Consider the following 15,953-nt stretch of genomic DNA (forward strand, 5'->3'; position numbering starts at 1 on the left):
GTGAGGCATATTGTTTTAGAGAAATATTCAAAGCTTCTAGCTAGCAATTCTTACATATACTCAAAAATTAGCAGTGGTAATTGACATTACCAGTCTTAAGAATGCAGGTTTAAAATGTTGCTTTTCTATCAACAACATGCGTTGAACACATGAAATCAGAGGAAAGAAACCTTATATTATTAAAGGATGCATTTGTGCATAATTTGTCATTTTTCCACTGAGACTAGTAATAATAATAATTGTAGCTAAAACAGAGAGCACTTGTTTTATCGGAGTATTATTATGTCTTAAAAATTAACTCACAGTGTTAGAAATTATTTGAATCAAGCTGGGTGCCAGTGGCTCACGCCTCTAATCCTAGCTACTCAGGAAGTTGAGATCTGAGGATCACGGTTCAAAGCCAGCCCTGGCAGCAAAGTCCGTGAGACTCTGATCTCCACTAAAAACCACTAGAACACCAGAAGTGGTGCCGTGGCTCAAGTGGTAGAATGCTAGCCTTGAGCTGAAGAGCGTAGGGATTGAGCCCAGGCCCAGAGTTCAAGCCCCACAAACCACCAAAAAAAAAAATATATATATTTGAATCATTCTATGTATGGGTAGGTTCTTTTATTAATGTCCATTTTAGTGATGGTAAAAATGAAATATAAAGAGGTTAGGTCACTAATCAAGTTCTGGTTTCTTAGCTATCTCCCCAGTTGGAATGGCCTTTATCAAGAAAACAGTAATAAATGCTGGCAAAGATGCAGTCAAAAGGGGAACCTTAATGCACTGTGGGTGGAAATGTAAACTGCTTGAACCACTCTGGAAAGCAGTGTGAAGGTTCCTCAAAAAATGAAACATAGAACTACCTTAATGATCTAGCCGTTCTATTCCTGGGCATTTACCCAAAAGATTACAAACCAGGATACAGTAAAGCCACCCACACAACTATGCTTATTGCAGCACTATTCACCATAGCCAAGGTGTGGAATCAGCTCCATGCTCCTCAATAGACCAGTGGATCAAGAAAATGTACACAATGGAATTTTACTCATCCATAAGAAAGAATGATAATATAATTGTAAAGAATTGGAAAAAATTACGTTAGGTGAAGTCAGGCCCAAAGAGACAAAGGATCCATGTTTTCTCTTATATGTGGGAACTAGATTAAGCAAACAAATCCATGATAAAACCTTGGGTAGAGCCGAGCACCGGTGGCTCACTCCTGTAATCCTAGCTACTCAGGAGGCTGAGATCTGAGGATCAAGGTTCAAAGCCACCTCTGGCAGGGCAGGAAAGTTCGTGAGACTCTTATCTCCAATAAACTGCTAGAAAACCGGAAGTGGTGCTGTGGCTCAAGCCGTAGAGCACTCGCCTTGAGCTGAAGAGCACAAGGACAGCGCCCAAGCCCAGAGTTCAAGCCCCACGACCGACCAAAAAACAAAAACAAAAACGTTGGGTGGTATGCAAGTGTATACAAATGAAGTGTGGTAGATTCAAAGGAGGTCCCAAATGGTGTAATTTCTTAGAAAGCCAAAAGTTCAGTAAAGTAAAACACCAGAAGCAGGTACTCAAAAGGAGAAATGGGGCCAAGGGGAAAAGGGTACACAAATGAAGAGGAAGAGAATGCAGACAAGAACCTACAGTATATCCTACAAAATTAAGAAGAGTGATGGAAAGGGTAGATAAGGGATGGGTGAAAATGTTGAAAGGGTGAATGGAGTGACATTGAACATAATAATTGTGTTCAAAAACTATTTTGTTAAATGGCAACTCATTTGCAAAATTACTTTCTGTGTGATATGTATGTATATGCATGCAGTGCATGTATCCGCATGTTTTTAATGAGATTATGGTAATAGGGTTTTTTGTGTATTCCAGTCCTGGAGCTGGAAGTTGGGCCTGAGCTCAAAACTAGCATTCCACCACTTGATCCAAAGCTCCACTTCTGGCTTTTTGATGGTTAATTGGAGATGAGAGTCTCACTGGGCTTTCATGTCCAGATTTTGAACCACTCACTATCTCATATTTCAGCCTACTGAGAGGCTAGGACTATAGACATAAACCACCAGTGCCTGTAGTTTTATTTTGTGGTGAAAAGTATTAATAATAAAGGACTAAAATTTGGTTTTGTAGAAAAATACTAAGGAAAAAATCCAGCAAACCCCAGACAGGCATAATGTATTTACCATTTAAATGGCCTGAAAAGTTTGTATTGTAAACATATAGTAAATGAAAGCATGATCAGTTAGAGCACTGCAGTTTCAAATATGTCTGGACTTTCATCCATTAATTCCCTTAATTACTTTGGGAATATTAATTTTTTGAGTCTTTTTTTCCCACTTACTGGGAATGTACCGAAAATTTATAGATTGTTAATATTCAGGTATGCTGCTTAAGAATGAATTTAGCTTGTCCTGGATTAGGGTAATAAAAGGAAGGTCAGTAAATAAGCTCAAGCTTTGACTATTATTTCATTCATGTAAAGACTACTTGAGGTGTTTGGGATTTAGCTCAATAGAAGAGCATTTACCTGCCAAGTGCAAGGCCTGCCCTGAGTTTGGTCCTCAGCTTTGGAGGTGGGGAGGAGGACACTTGAAACAAATGTAGTTCACTAATTCTGGAAATTAGAGGATTGGAAATAATACTGAGGAGAGAATCAAGCTTTATCTTAAAATTTCAATTATTAAGCTGAATTACTATTCCTTTCTGTTAATTAGCATCATTATCTGCTTATTCTGGGTTATATTTCAGTATTTTAATGTTTTTGATGTCATTGGAAGTTGTGGATGTTTCAAAATACTTATTTGGAGGAAATATTTTTCTTTTTCAATTTAAAGCAATATGGTGAAATTGAAGATTGTCAGATTGATGATTCTTCACTTCATGCAGTAATTACATTCAAGACAAGAGTAGAGGCAGAAGCCGTAAGTATTAAAAATAAGCATAAAAAATCAGCTTTTCATGAGATGTATTCCTTCTAACTTTTAGTATAAGTAAACTTTTAAATTTAATGAGTATCTGTTTTGACTAAGTAAAATATAAAATGACACTTGTGACCATGATGTCCTAAGTTGGTAGGTAATTCTGCATCTAATGTGATCATGTTATAATTATAGTGCATACAGTTATTAAGTCTAATGGCAAATTGTACTGTCTTGTGAACATCAAGATTTCTTACTATTTTTTCTCTAACAGTAGGTCCATCCCACTTTGATGTATTTTTTTTGTTTCTGTGGCCTAAAACAAAACATACTTTGGAAGAATAAGTATAGAGAGTTAATTTAGGAGAAGTAGGGAGAATGTAATCATTTTGACTACTTTTCTTAATTATCCTTCACCTGCTTATTCCCAGTCCCTGTAAGCTGAATTCTAAAGAAGTGTTGGTATGTCAGCACACCCTCAAATATACTGCTATTAGTTTTGCCCAAGATACAATATAAAGCTCTAGATTTTAGAGTATTCTTAGTATAGTTGTTGTAAACTATATCTTGAATAATTTTTCTAAGGATTGACTAGAAGTATTTTTATGTGTCACGTGGGTTTCAGAGACTTTAAAAAGCAAAATTAGAGTGAGTTGTAAAAGATTTATGGGAGCTTAGTCTTGATATGTTCTCAAGGTATTGTAGAGAAGGTAGTGTAACTATTTTGTTTTCAACAAGGGCAAAATAGTTTTCTAGACAATCACCTTAAATGAACAGAACAGTTAGATGTAATTCAGAAGTTTTAAGTTGGTGATGGTCTAAAGAAGTTTTGAAAATAATTGTTGGAATTGTCTTGGTAAACTCTATTGACATATCCTTTATTTCAGTTTTACATTTCTTAGTGGAAATGTAATGCAGTGTATACATTTTAATGAATTGTATGTATTTTCCAAGATGTATACAGTTTATAAAAAAGCAAGGATTAAAAAAGACCCAATACTAATTTTATGAAGATTAAATAAATGACAGAATAACTGAGGTTAAGTCTAATGAGAGCTACTTAGTCTGATGGCTTAGAAAGAATAGCTACCACAGCTATGATTAACATTTGAAATTGTTATAAAAGCTAAGATGTAAACATTTCCTTAAGCCAAAAAGTACATTTTTATAATGTTCAGTTTTGAAAAGAATAGAAAATTAAGTTAAAGTTTACTTTGTACAAACAAGATAGAGAAAAAAATAACTTCTGGGTTTCAGGGAACGTTTAAATTCTTAACTTTTTAAGAATTTAAAAATTACTCATTTTGACATAGAAATGACAACTTTGTTGAAGAAGAATGCTTAGAATGTATAGAATATTGCTATATACTGTCATCATTATTTTAAATTAAGATAAAAAATTTAGGAGTATATAGACTAAGAAACAAAGGATTAGGACTAAGAAAAGAAAATTTTCAGCTAGTGTTTATTTCTAAATAGTTCATTGTTTTTATTTGCTGGAGCATCTAGATTATTGAAGGAATTTTTCTTCAGTTTTATATGACCATGTTAGACACACAGTATTTCAAAGTGAATATAAAGGTATAAATTCATTGAAACATTAATGGTGAGATTAAGAACATGTACCAACACACCCTGCTTGTAAACATTCACTTAAATTTATTAGGTATAAGGAATTAAATAACCTAATTTCATCAAGCAAATCTAGTATTTTCAAATTTACCTTGTAAACAGATATTCTATATGTTTATTTGGATTTATTTTTGACTCTTTCATTGATTAGTTTTCTCTTCGCATACCACTTATAACTATAATCCCAGCCATCAGGAGGCTGAGTGGGTCAAGAGGATGGAAAATTTGAGACCAGCTTAGACTTTATACATAGTGAAACTTTGTTTCCAAAACAGACCAAAAAACCTAAACCATTCCTCCCCCCTAAAAAAAAGTTATTCTAGAAAATACCAGCAATAGTTTCTTCATTTTTAGATTACTTAATTTTACCAGAATGAAGAAATGGGTTTTGAATAGGTATTTTGCATAAGATAACAGATTCCTTAGGAAACATATAATGGTTTTAGCTTCAAAACATTAAAAGTTGTTTTTAAAATTATTTAAGTATTTTTAAAAATTCTAGTTAAATGATACTGTGATGAAGCCATGAACTAAAAACTCTAAGCTGTATTTTTAATAGTCATGAAATCTTTTAAATGTATCATAAATTTATTTGTGCAGATTCACAATTTATATCTGGGGACTTTAATATCAGACAACTCATGTTCAAATGTCATTGAACATATAATTGTTTTACATTATTCTGTACTTTGAGATTATGCTATCAGTCTTTGGTGAATGAGTTATTTCAGTATGCTGCTAATGTTGATTTATGTTCATGTTACTTTTATTTGAATGCACTGTTTGCAAACTAGCTACTTAATGTAGCAAGTCTTAGATCTATTTGCTAAGTTCAAGTTTTTCTTATTCAGTTGTAAAGATTTATAAGAAATCCTGTTCATTAACAAAGTTCAGGGTTGTTCCCTACATACCTACTTCACAGCACTTTCCTTGAAATACTTATTCTTTACATCAGATATTTTCATAATTGCAGTCATTTGATGTAATTTGAGGATAATGTAATATGTCTTACAAAGTATTTTTTATGTATGTTAAAAGTTATTAGGTTTTATGCCTAATAAAATTCATTTAGCCTATTCATGCTAATTTAGACAGTGATTTAGAAGCTTAACCAATATGTTGAAGTATGTTGGGATTATTATTATTGTACCAGTTACTGTGTCAGTTACTGGCTAGTAATGAAATAATTGTACTCAGTAGAAATTTTGTGTGTGTCTGTGTGTATGTGTGTCTCTGTGTATATGTGTGTATGTGTATGCTGCTTCTGGATTTGAACTCTGAGCCTGGGTGCTATCCCTGAACTTTTTTGCTCAAGGCTAACACTCTACCACTTGAGCCACAGCTTCATTTTTGGCTTTTTTTTTTTTTTTTTTTTTGGTATTCACAGTCTCATCAACTTTTCTTGCCAGGCCAGCTTTGAACCTTGATCCTCAGATCTCAGCCTCCTAAGTGGCTAGAATTATAGGCCTAAGGCACCCGTGCCTAGCGAGAAACTTTTCTTTTTTTAAAGTATTTTGAATCACTAGTATGATTTTATAAATAAGTTAAAAAAAAGTTAATTGTAAATTATAATAATGAATAGCAAATTGTGAAGTAACCAAAAAGCAAATAAGTGGATAGTTGATTCTCAGGTCAGCTTAACTATTTTAAGTTAAACACTGGACACTATAAAATTAATTTTTTTCTTAAATTATTAATGGTCTATACTCCAATGTTCTCAATTATTTTAGGCTGCAGTTCATGGAGCTCGTTTCAAAGGGCAGGATCTAAAACTGGCATGGAATAAACCAATAACTAATATTTCAGCTGTGGAAACAGAAGAAGTTGAACCTGATGAAGAGGAAGTATGTCTTTTCCCACTTGTTTTTACCTTTAATTATTCGTAGTTTACATACAAAATGAGAACTGTGGATTGCTAATCCTAAAGGAATATATGAACACACACATGCGCGTGCACACACAGGTTTCATATTTCTAGAAAATAATATATACTTATTAGATTTTTATTCACAGGAAATGTTGCAATATCTTAAGTTTTAGAGTATCTATTCTACTTGAGTGCTGCCTTTAACATTTCAGCTTTCTTTTATTTTCATTCATATTGTTGTAGTTCATTAGAATGATTGACTCCTATATTGTAGATTTTTAGGCACAAAAATGAATAAGACACGGTCCCCGTCATCAAGGAGCTTATAATTTGGAAAGGAGGGTGGTGGCAGATATTTAAGAAACTAATTATAATAATAGGCAGATTCGTGTGCCGAAGAAGGATTTGAACAACATGCTGGGGAACACTGAGGAAGTGGGTTTTTTTTGTTGTTGTTGTTGGTTTGTTTGGTTTTTTCCTGTCCAGGACAATCTTGAAGAATGCATTGATAGTAGAGCTGGGTCTTGGGTGATAAATTAGCTTTCCATAATTAAGTGCTGGATCTGGGGATATAGCTAAGAGAAGTATTTTAGGTAGAGCTATATAAGCTTTAGGAAAGATATGGAAGACTGAATTTTTCTTGAATAATAGCACTTAGTTGAAGAAATAAAGGTAGGATGAAGAAATGAAATGATTCTGTGTTGCCTTTGTTAGATTTTCATAATGGCACTTCATTTTGTTTCAAGAGCATTTCAAGGCTGTTTTGAATACTCATAGTCAAATGCAAGAACAAAAAATGTATATTTTGAAACTCATATACATGATTTGTCATTTTATATTTTAGATTATACCTTTGTCCTTCCATGAGTTTGAATTGAATGGGGAAAAAAAGCAGGAGAGCACCTGGTATTAGGTATTTGAAAAGTTTGGAAATGCAGTCTTAAGAAGTTTTTATGAAAGGATTGAGGAAAGGAAGGAATGTTGTAAAGAAATATTCATTAAATGAAGCATAAAAGAATAGAAATCTCAGATTTTTATACAACTCATTGATTCGATGTTCAGAGTTAGAGTAAGTCAGAGAAAACAGATGTTTTCTGTTAAGTGTCAAGCAGTATTATAAAGGTACAGAAGATGTCATAATAATGTGTCAGAGGCAGGAGATATAGCATGCACAAAGTCTTAGTTTGGTATTCAGTGTTTGTTTCATGGAAACAGTCATAACTGGAGAGAAGTCATTGAATGGATAAAAGGCTTCCTTTGCTTTTTGAATGCTCTAGGTATAGGAATAACCTTTTTTATTTGACTCAGAAAAGTGTTTAAAAATGTCACCTTTTTTTTCTTATTTTTTTTTTCCTTTTTTTTCGGTAAATTCCTAAATACATTTTAACCTAAAGTTTCAGGAAGAGTCTTTGGTGGATGACTCATTACTTCAAGATGATGATGAAGAGGAGGAGGACAATGAATCTCGTTCTTGGAGAAGATGATTTGACTGATCATTGATCTGCATATGCTAAAACTGTACCTGTGTTTCATTAGTATTATCTAATGTACTTTTACATATTTGTAAAAACAATTTTTGGTAAAATGTGATGAAGATGGATTTCACAAATAGACAAAAGAGAAGAAAACTACCTTCTGATCCTGTATTTTGAAAGATTGATGTTTGCATTTTATTTCAGTAAACAGTTGCTAAAGACATCACCTAGAACATATGCAATGTTTTTATTACATACTTTTACTGAACATTACAGAATTCTTTGGGTTCTTTGTAATTTAATGAATAGGTTTGAAAATTTATGACCCAATACTTGTTATAACTTAGAGGATTTTGTTTTACTGCAAATAAGGAATGAATTTGCATTTAAAATCTTAATGAATGTTTTCAAAAATGAATTGATAATATAGTACTCTAACTAAAGTCTCCAAGTTATGTATTCATAATATTACATAGTAGTATGCTTAGGCTTTACTATGTATTAGCCTTTTGTTAGACTTGTGTATGTATTTTACCACATGGGTTTTAATGATAATGGTGTATGACTGCTTTACATATGAGTCCCTATGCATCTGGATGTTCAAAATAAAGTGGAATGGTCTTTTAAAAAGAAAAAAAAGAGAGAAAAAAAAGAAAATTAAGACAATGTTCCTTGATTAAAAAAAGAGAAAAAGAAAAAAAAAAGAAAATAAATAGACCATTCCAGATGGCAATTTACCTTTCCCTTAGTTTTCACAAAAAGAGCTTTAATCACTAATTTAATAATGGTTACTTGATACTTTTACAATAATGTACAATCCAATGTTTAAAATTATTCCACTTCAGTTTTGATTTGATCCTATAAATTTTCAACAGATGTCTTAAAATTTAAAAGCAGGCTGATTAGTTTGGAACCAGACTTCAAGTAGTGCTAACATTTGGTGAATAAGAAAACATCATATTACATTTTGGATGTATGAAAGAAAACTTGACCATTTGAAGATGTATGAATAAAGAAATGTACTATAGATACTACTTTAGGAAAACACTGTTTGGTAAGTGTTCCAGTCTGATATTTTATGTGTGCATTTCCTATACTTGTATAAAAATCTTTGACATTTCCAAAAATTGTGATTTTTAAGTGGATTTCTCTGGCAAGTGAATATCGTTTCCAGGGGGTAGAAGGGGGGGGATAAATTCTTTGTAGAGTAAGGGGGTGGGAGATTACTGTGTTAGATCTTTAATTTGTTGCAAGTATTCCTGCCTCTCCAGACTGGTGATATTGTAAATCACATTTTTTAAAAATCACCTTATTTCATATTGGGGACATCACAAAAACTATTTCTGCTACCACCAGCCTTTTTTGAATGGAGTCACTTGTGAATACTGTTTTTATTTATCTTTTGTTCCCCTACACTTGGGGTTATAATATTATGTTCTTGATACTATTTCATTGGAACATTTTGACATGAAATTAGCATACATTTATATTTAAAATTTCAAGCTCATATTTTAGTTGTCAAAATACTAACTTTACTCAAACTTTACATAGATCTGATATATTTTATGTAGTCTTTTGTATGTTGACTGTGTGCTATTCTGATTCACTAGGTAAGTTTGTTTTCTTTTCTTTTTAGTAGTCGTGAAAGGTGCCAAATTGGCAGAGGCTCACGTTTCTTCTCTTTACACCAAACAGGTATTATAAAGAAAGTAAATCTTTCAAAAGCCAGTTAAATCTCTATGCTGATTGATACATGGCTTTATAATTTGAACTTTTAACCTGATATTTTAAAACTTTTTGTAAAACATCTTTGTAATATACTGAAATTACCTACTCTGTATAGTCCAGCATATAAATAATTACTCTTGCCTAGGACTCACTAGTAACTTAGAATTTAAAGTCTAAAGCCATGTCAATTTGAAGTTTGGCTTCCCTAGTATGGGAAGTATACCAACATTTATTAGGTTCAGTTATACAGTTATAAGCACTAATGATTTTAATTATGTTACTTTTATGTTGCTATTTGAATTTTAAATTTATGAACATGTTTAGTGCATACTAATACTCGTACATATACTTTGATATATTCTCATTTAAAAGTAGATTAAATTCTCATCTTATAGATAAGGAATCTTAGACAAGTAGGATCGGTCTGACTTACTCGAAGTTATAGCTACTGTTAGGACTAGATTTAAATTTAGGCTTTCTGATTTCAGCACTAACTTTAAAAATACAAACAAAAGTATATAATGATGCTGCCAGTACTTAATTATGGTATATATATATATATAGCAAACATGCCTCAAAGATAATGCACAAAATTAGAGGATTTCTTGGTGATTAGGCAGTTTATATTTCCCCTCCCTTTAATACAGCACTTTGTTCATATCTCTGTTATGAATCTTAATGTTGTAAAATAATTTATCTGGTTTATATGTCTGTCTTTCCCACTAGATTGCAAGCTCCTCTAGGAAGGGGACCATGTCTTATTCATCTTTTTATTTCTAGTGTTTATCATGCAGCCTGGCTCTTGTAGGCACTTAGATGTTTGTTGGATTAAATAATGAATGAGTGCATATTTAAATCTCTAGTAATTGGTGACAATTACCTCCCTTGTTAATTCTTAATCAATTTTCAAAGAATCTCTCTCTTGATGATCTTCTGGGTCATTGAGAGTGTTTTGTTAAACAATTGGTATGGTTAGGCTTCTTTTCAGAGGGGTTTCAAGTATTGATGGAGGTATATATCTGTAATCCTAGTTGAATGAAGCTCTAATATTTTGGAGTACTAAAGATAGTAATTAGCTTCACGGATAAGATTCTATTTAGTTTTATATTAATAGTGTGTGGTTATACTGGCCAAAAGCCACATATCTAGTCCATTCCACTCAGTTTAAGTCCAAAGGTGACCTAGTATAGAGTACTGGATAAGGGTTAAGAGATTGTGCTTTTAGTTTCCATTCTATAACTCTGTGGTTTTAAACAAATCTCCTAACATATCCAGGCTTATTTCCTTGTCCCAAATGAGGGAGTAAGTTGGATCAGAAGACTTGAAAGAAAATTTATTATTATAAAGGTGATGTAGAGTCAGCTACAGATGTATGTAAGTCAAGTAAAGAGTACATTTCTTTTTGGACAAAGTCACCCTTTTACCTCATCTAGTTTTTTCTTCCTGTCCCCGTCCACAAGTTGCTAGTTCATTTTCAACTTTTAAGATCCCTTTTAAGTCAGTAGTTTCACTAGTCATGTTTCTAAACAGTTTAATATATTTAAGCCATTTCTCCCTATCTGTTATCCTTTCTATCATCAGTGGAAACAGTTTAGAATTGATTATATGTCTCAATGTAACTTTATATATAGTGTTCCCAAAGGCTTGCATTTATTTGCCCAGCAAAAGTTCTATAAACTTACATGTGTACTAACACTTCCCTTAGCTTTTTCTTTTTCTTCTAAACTCAGAGTAAAAATTAGAATATTTGCTGCAATACACATACAGTCAGTGCTACCACAAATAGAGTTAGGTCCTCTTCTTCTTTCTCCATTCATTCCCTTTACAATATACTGGCCAAAAGCAATACTTTTTAATTCTTTGACCAAATTGCTTACTGTTAACATCTGGGTTGTGAAGGCTGAGTTGAGAGTGGGAAAATTTCAAAGGACAATATAGGTAACAACAAAAAAAAATTGAGGAAAATGATATACTATTGGTTAAGAGATTGATTAGGATTACCTCAAGGGATGGTTATGTTGTCATTTTACATAGTTGAGTTAATATTTGTCTAAGCAATGTTGTTTTAAATGTTATTGATCATTGTATATTTTTAGAAGTATTTAATGCCCAAACATTTAAATGAAAATGTTGCAGAATAGAAGACTGTTCCATAGCTTTTGTTTTATTGTAATCAGATCAAGTGTAATATAAAGACAAGACAACTGTTGTAGTTGATTACTTGGAGCAAGTGTGGCTGAGCTTAAATGACGACTATATCTTGTTGATAAAACTGCTTTAGGGGATTACTGTATTTCTATTCTTAGTTGTAACACTAACCATTGGTTATAAGGGCTCAAAGGAAGTTAAAAAAAAACAGTTGCTTGTTTGGTTTGTTAAATCAGTGGCGTTAAAAACTTGTCCCCTTACATGAAATGTAGACTAATTATAGAAAACTAGTTTTAATCTTTCTGGAATTTATGGAAATGTTTGTAAGATTGCCTCACAAAAGTCTTACAAAGAGTCTGTTAGTCTTTTAAAGTATCCTACAGTGAATCTGGCATTACAAAGTTCATTTTGAGTCTTCCTCTCTAGACATTTCTCCTTTGAAAATCCTTTAAATTAAAAATGGAAATTTGATGTAAGACTAAGTCATCTTTATAAACTATTTGTAAGGCAGTAAGAACATTTTCTCTTCCCATATATAAGGAACTTATTGCTATAATGTGTGTATACAAGCCTTTAGAAAAAGGGTAGTTTTGTTTTGCTCCCTCTTACCATTATATGCTTATCAGATAAAACAAGTAGTCTTCTAAACAGCTATCTTCAAAACTCCTGTGGGAAAAAAGAAAAGTCTTCATGAATATGACTGCCCTTGTCACTCATTTCTAAGAAAAACATCATACTTGCTTAATAGAAAAACAACTTTTTATTAACGTTCTTGCGATTTGCATTTTATGCTCATTACCTAGTATGACTGAAAAGACTTGAAATTTTTCCCTATAATTTTTATAAAATTTTCATATTCACTTTCTAAATCTATTGTTTTTTTATCTATACATTCATCTATCATCCTTTAATACCAGGCACTGTCTTATTCTTGAAAAACATATATGTATATATGTGTGTATATATATATGGATATATGTGTGTTTATGTATATATTATGACCTTAGTGCCTGCTTTATAAAGGACGATTCAAGAATAACATCAGAATATAAAGTTAAGGAAATTAGGTATTATACAATTACTTTGAAATTTCTGGAAAACTTTTGTGTGTGTGTGTGCATGCGTGAGTGTTTGCATGCATGCATGTATGCGAGTGTGCCCTCGCGCCTGTCCTGGGCCTGAGCACTGTCTTTGATCTTTTGTGCTCAGGGCTAGCACTCTACTTCTTGGAGACACAGTGCCATTTCTAGCCTTTTGGTGGTTAATTGGAGATAAAAGTCTCATGGACTTGCCTGCCCGGGCTGGCTTGGAACCACCATCCTCAGATTTGAGAGTCCTGAGGAGGTAGAATTATAGGTGTGAGCCATTGACAACTGGCTCTCAGGAAATTTTTAAGAAAATTATTTTTTCTTTGGTTTTTCTTTATCATGTCTTAGTTTAATCATAGTTTCTTAAAATTTCTTTGCCTACATGCAATAACATGAAAATACAGTAGTTAACTAGATTTCTTAATGAAAAATTTTAATCATAGTCATGTTGCCATACTGTGACTTTTATATCTTAATTTTTTAAGAAAGCACAAAACAAGGAGGTTTTGGTAAAATGATTTTAGCCCCAAACTAATCATTTGTGTAATATGTCTACACCTATGATTTTGATTTTTTTTTTTAATGTTTGGAAAAGTTGGATATCAGTTTATGGTGTGATTCAATTATTAGATTTATTTGCTATTTTCAAAGGTTTTTTTAATAGTGTTCTCTTTTTTCAGCAGAGAGAAATCATCTTTGCCTGAATTTAGCTTTGTGACTACAAGAGCAAGACCAGTCCTGTATGGAGACGACTGTTAATATCATTCTATCATTTTGTTTGCTCTTCACCAATTTGAATAGATGTTTACATGTACTGTAATTAGCATTCTACCTTTACAGTTCTCTGAGAATACACCTGAGTCCAGAAGTATATCTGAATGTGTGCTCTGAATGTGTGATATTATTCATAGATATTTTCTTCCCTCTTCTAGCCTTTTATTTTTTAAATACCTTAAAAGAAGGAATAAGGCTTCTTGGTTTCCTAATATGAGATATGTTAGTCTTGGCCAAACTAAGAATTGTGTCTAGGAAATCTGTATAGCCATGATAGTGTGTTTATTACTGTGAACAATTTAGAATGAAGAAAATGAATTAAAATGTCAAACCTAAGTTCTGTTTATTTATTTTCTTGGTTTTAGGATGTATTTCTTGGATTAGGATAGTTGCTTAAAATAATTTTAAACAGATGGTAAAAATCCTTTTTAAGCACTATTTCTTAAATTTATTGGTGTGTGACCCAAATAATTTTTAAAAGTAATTTAGCTCTTCAAAACCAACAAGGAGAATTAATTTTCTTTTGAAGCAATAAAAATGATCTGGGGATTATTGGTAATTAAATACACTGATTTTGAAAAAATAGTTTACAGAGTTTTTTCATGCTTTTTTTACTTGTAATCAAGACATCAAAGGCAAGGGAAAATAGTCTTACATGTCTGACATTGTTAAAGATTGTCACCTAATTTTAAAAGTATATACAAATGATAAGCAGTAAAGTTTTAGGATTATGAAGTATACAGCTTAATCTTACTATTTATTTACAGTATCCTTTTCATGCAGGGCATCATAAATGATTTTCACAAAATTCCTGACTATTCATAAATTCTTAAAAAGTTGGAAGTTATATTTGGTATCAATTCTTTATTAGAAAAGAACAAAGTACATTTAATCTGTTGACTTTTTTAAAAAGTTCAGTCCAGCCAGGCTTTTTTTTTCTGCCAAGCTATTCTGCAAACATATTTTTTTCCCTTCAGTATGCATTGTGATTGTCTTCATGAGTAATAAAAATGAATGATGGGGTGATTCTACCAGTTATAATGTAATATATCTATTTTGATCCACACTGGTTAAAGGAAGAGTATGTATTTTGGAAAGTCTTGTATTAGTAGCTTATGTGTTACTACTTTTTTTAGGCTTTTTTTTTAAATTCACATTTGCAGACTAACAGTTTGTATAGAGTACGTAAATATTTTCACAAATGAGTTTGGTATTTTTTAATTTTTCAAGGATTCTCTGCCCCTCCGTAGTGCAGTTGAAGCGCTACAGCTAGTTTAGAACCCAAAGAACATTGTTAGAAGAGACTGTATTTGCTGGTAACACTTTTGATCAGTTAATAGGTGTGGACCATCTACTATAACCTTCAACTTCAGTTTTTCATCTTTCTCCCTATGCTATTAAATTAAAAATAAGATAAAATTGAATGAGACATGCCAATTAAGATCATTGTGTTTTGAAAATTGCTGTGAGATCCAGTTGATCGGATGTATGTTTAAGTCCTCATATATTGGTAAGCTTCTCACTTTTAAATTTTTCTTGAATAGGATTCTCATGGAGCTATGTGTAGATAACTGTACAGAGTCATTTTTGTGTAATTGAATGAAGCAGTTTACCTCTGCATGATTGCATTATGGAAACCTTTTCTATGTCTTTATATTTTTCAATACTTAGATTTTACACTATTAGCCGCTCTAGTCATGCTATATTTGTTTTTTTTAAAGAGTTTATAAATATTTATGCTCAAAATACAGATCAATTGAATATTTTTTGGTCTTGTTTATGAGATAATACTTTAAAGTGATATAGACCCCTCAAGTGTCTTAGGAAAAAGTCATTGGTGCTACAGAAACTTTCAGTCTAAATTTTGAATTTGTTGTCTAGTCTTTGCTAGGCTTTACTCTATGATTGCTTGTGATTTATTCTAATCTAACAGTGTAATTATGAAAGTGGTCTGTAGGGAAGCAGATTAAGAGCCCAACCATTAGGACATCTTAATACTTTATGACTACACACTTATTTGTGCTCAGCTTCCCCCAAAAGAAAAAAAAAGAATTATTTTGTATATTTTGTATTAATTTGATTTTTTTTTTTTTTGAGTCCGGTCGTGGGGCCTGAACTCTGGGCCTGGGCACTGTCTCTCAGCTCTTCCGCTCAAAGCTAGCGCTCTACCACTAGAGCCACAGCACCACTTCCGGCTTTTTTTCTTTTTGCTTATGTGGTGCTGGGGAATCGAACCCAGGGCTTCATGCATGCAAGGCAAGTGCTCTACCACTAAGCCACCTTCCCAGCCCAAAGTTATTAATTTGAGTGAAATTTTTTTAAACAAATGATACATTTG

General features: G+C 32.3%; 1 protein-coding gene across 11 annotated transcripts in view; it reads left to right on the forward strand.

Annotated features, from left to right (window-relative positions):
* Rbm26 (RNA binding motif protein 26) overlaps positions 1 to 15,649 on the forward strand; it is a 70,624-nt gene extending 54,975 nt beyond the window's left edge. For 8 of the 11 annotated variants that reach the window (XR_001174781.1, XR_001174788.1, XR_001174793.1 and 5 more), the window contains 5 exons: positions 2,820 to 2,906; positions 6,266 to 6,379; positions 7,797 to 8,931; positions 9,514 to 9,572; positions 13,522 to 15,649. Coding sequence is in view for 1 of the 11 variants with exons in the window: in XM_013010066.1 (XP_012865520.1) it covers positions 2,820 to 2,906; positions 6,266 to 6,379; positions 7,797 to 7,886 (291 nt within the window). In the remaining 10 variants the exon portion in view is untranslated. Of the gene's footprint in view, positions 1 to 2,819; positions 2,907 to 6,265; positions 6,380 to 7,796; positions 9,005 to 9,513; positions 9,573 to 13,521 lie in introns of those variants that run through there. The other 3 variants (XR_001174784.1, XR_001174786.1, XM_013010066.1) reach the window with 3 other exon arrangements.
* The last annotated feature ends 304 nt before the right edge of the window (positions 15,650 to 15,953 follow it).

The sequence above is a fragment of the Dipodomys ordii genome, unplaced genomic scaffold (assembly GCF_000151885.1).
Source record: "Dipodomys ordii isolate 6190 unplaced genomic scaffold, Dord_2.0 Scaffold1, whole genome shotgun sequence".
Lineage (NCBI taxonomy): Eukaryota > Metazoa > Chordata > Mammalia > Rodentia > Heteromyidae > Dipodomys > Dipodomys ordii.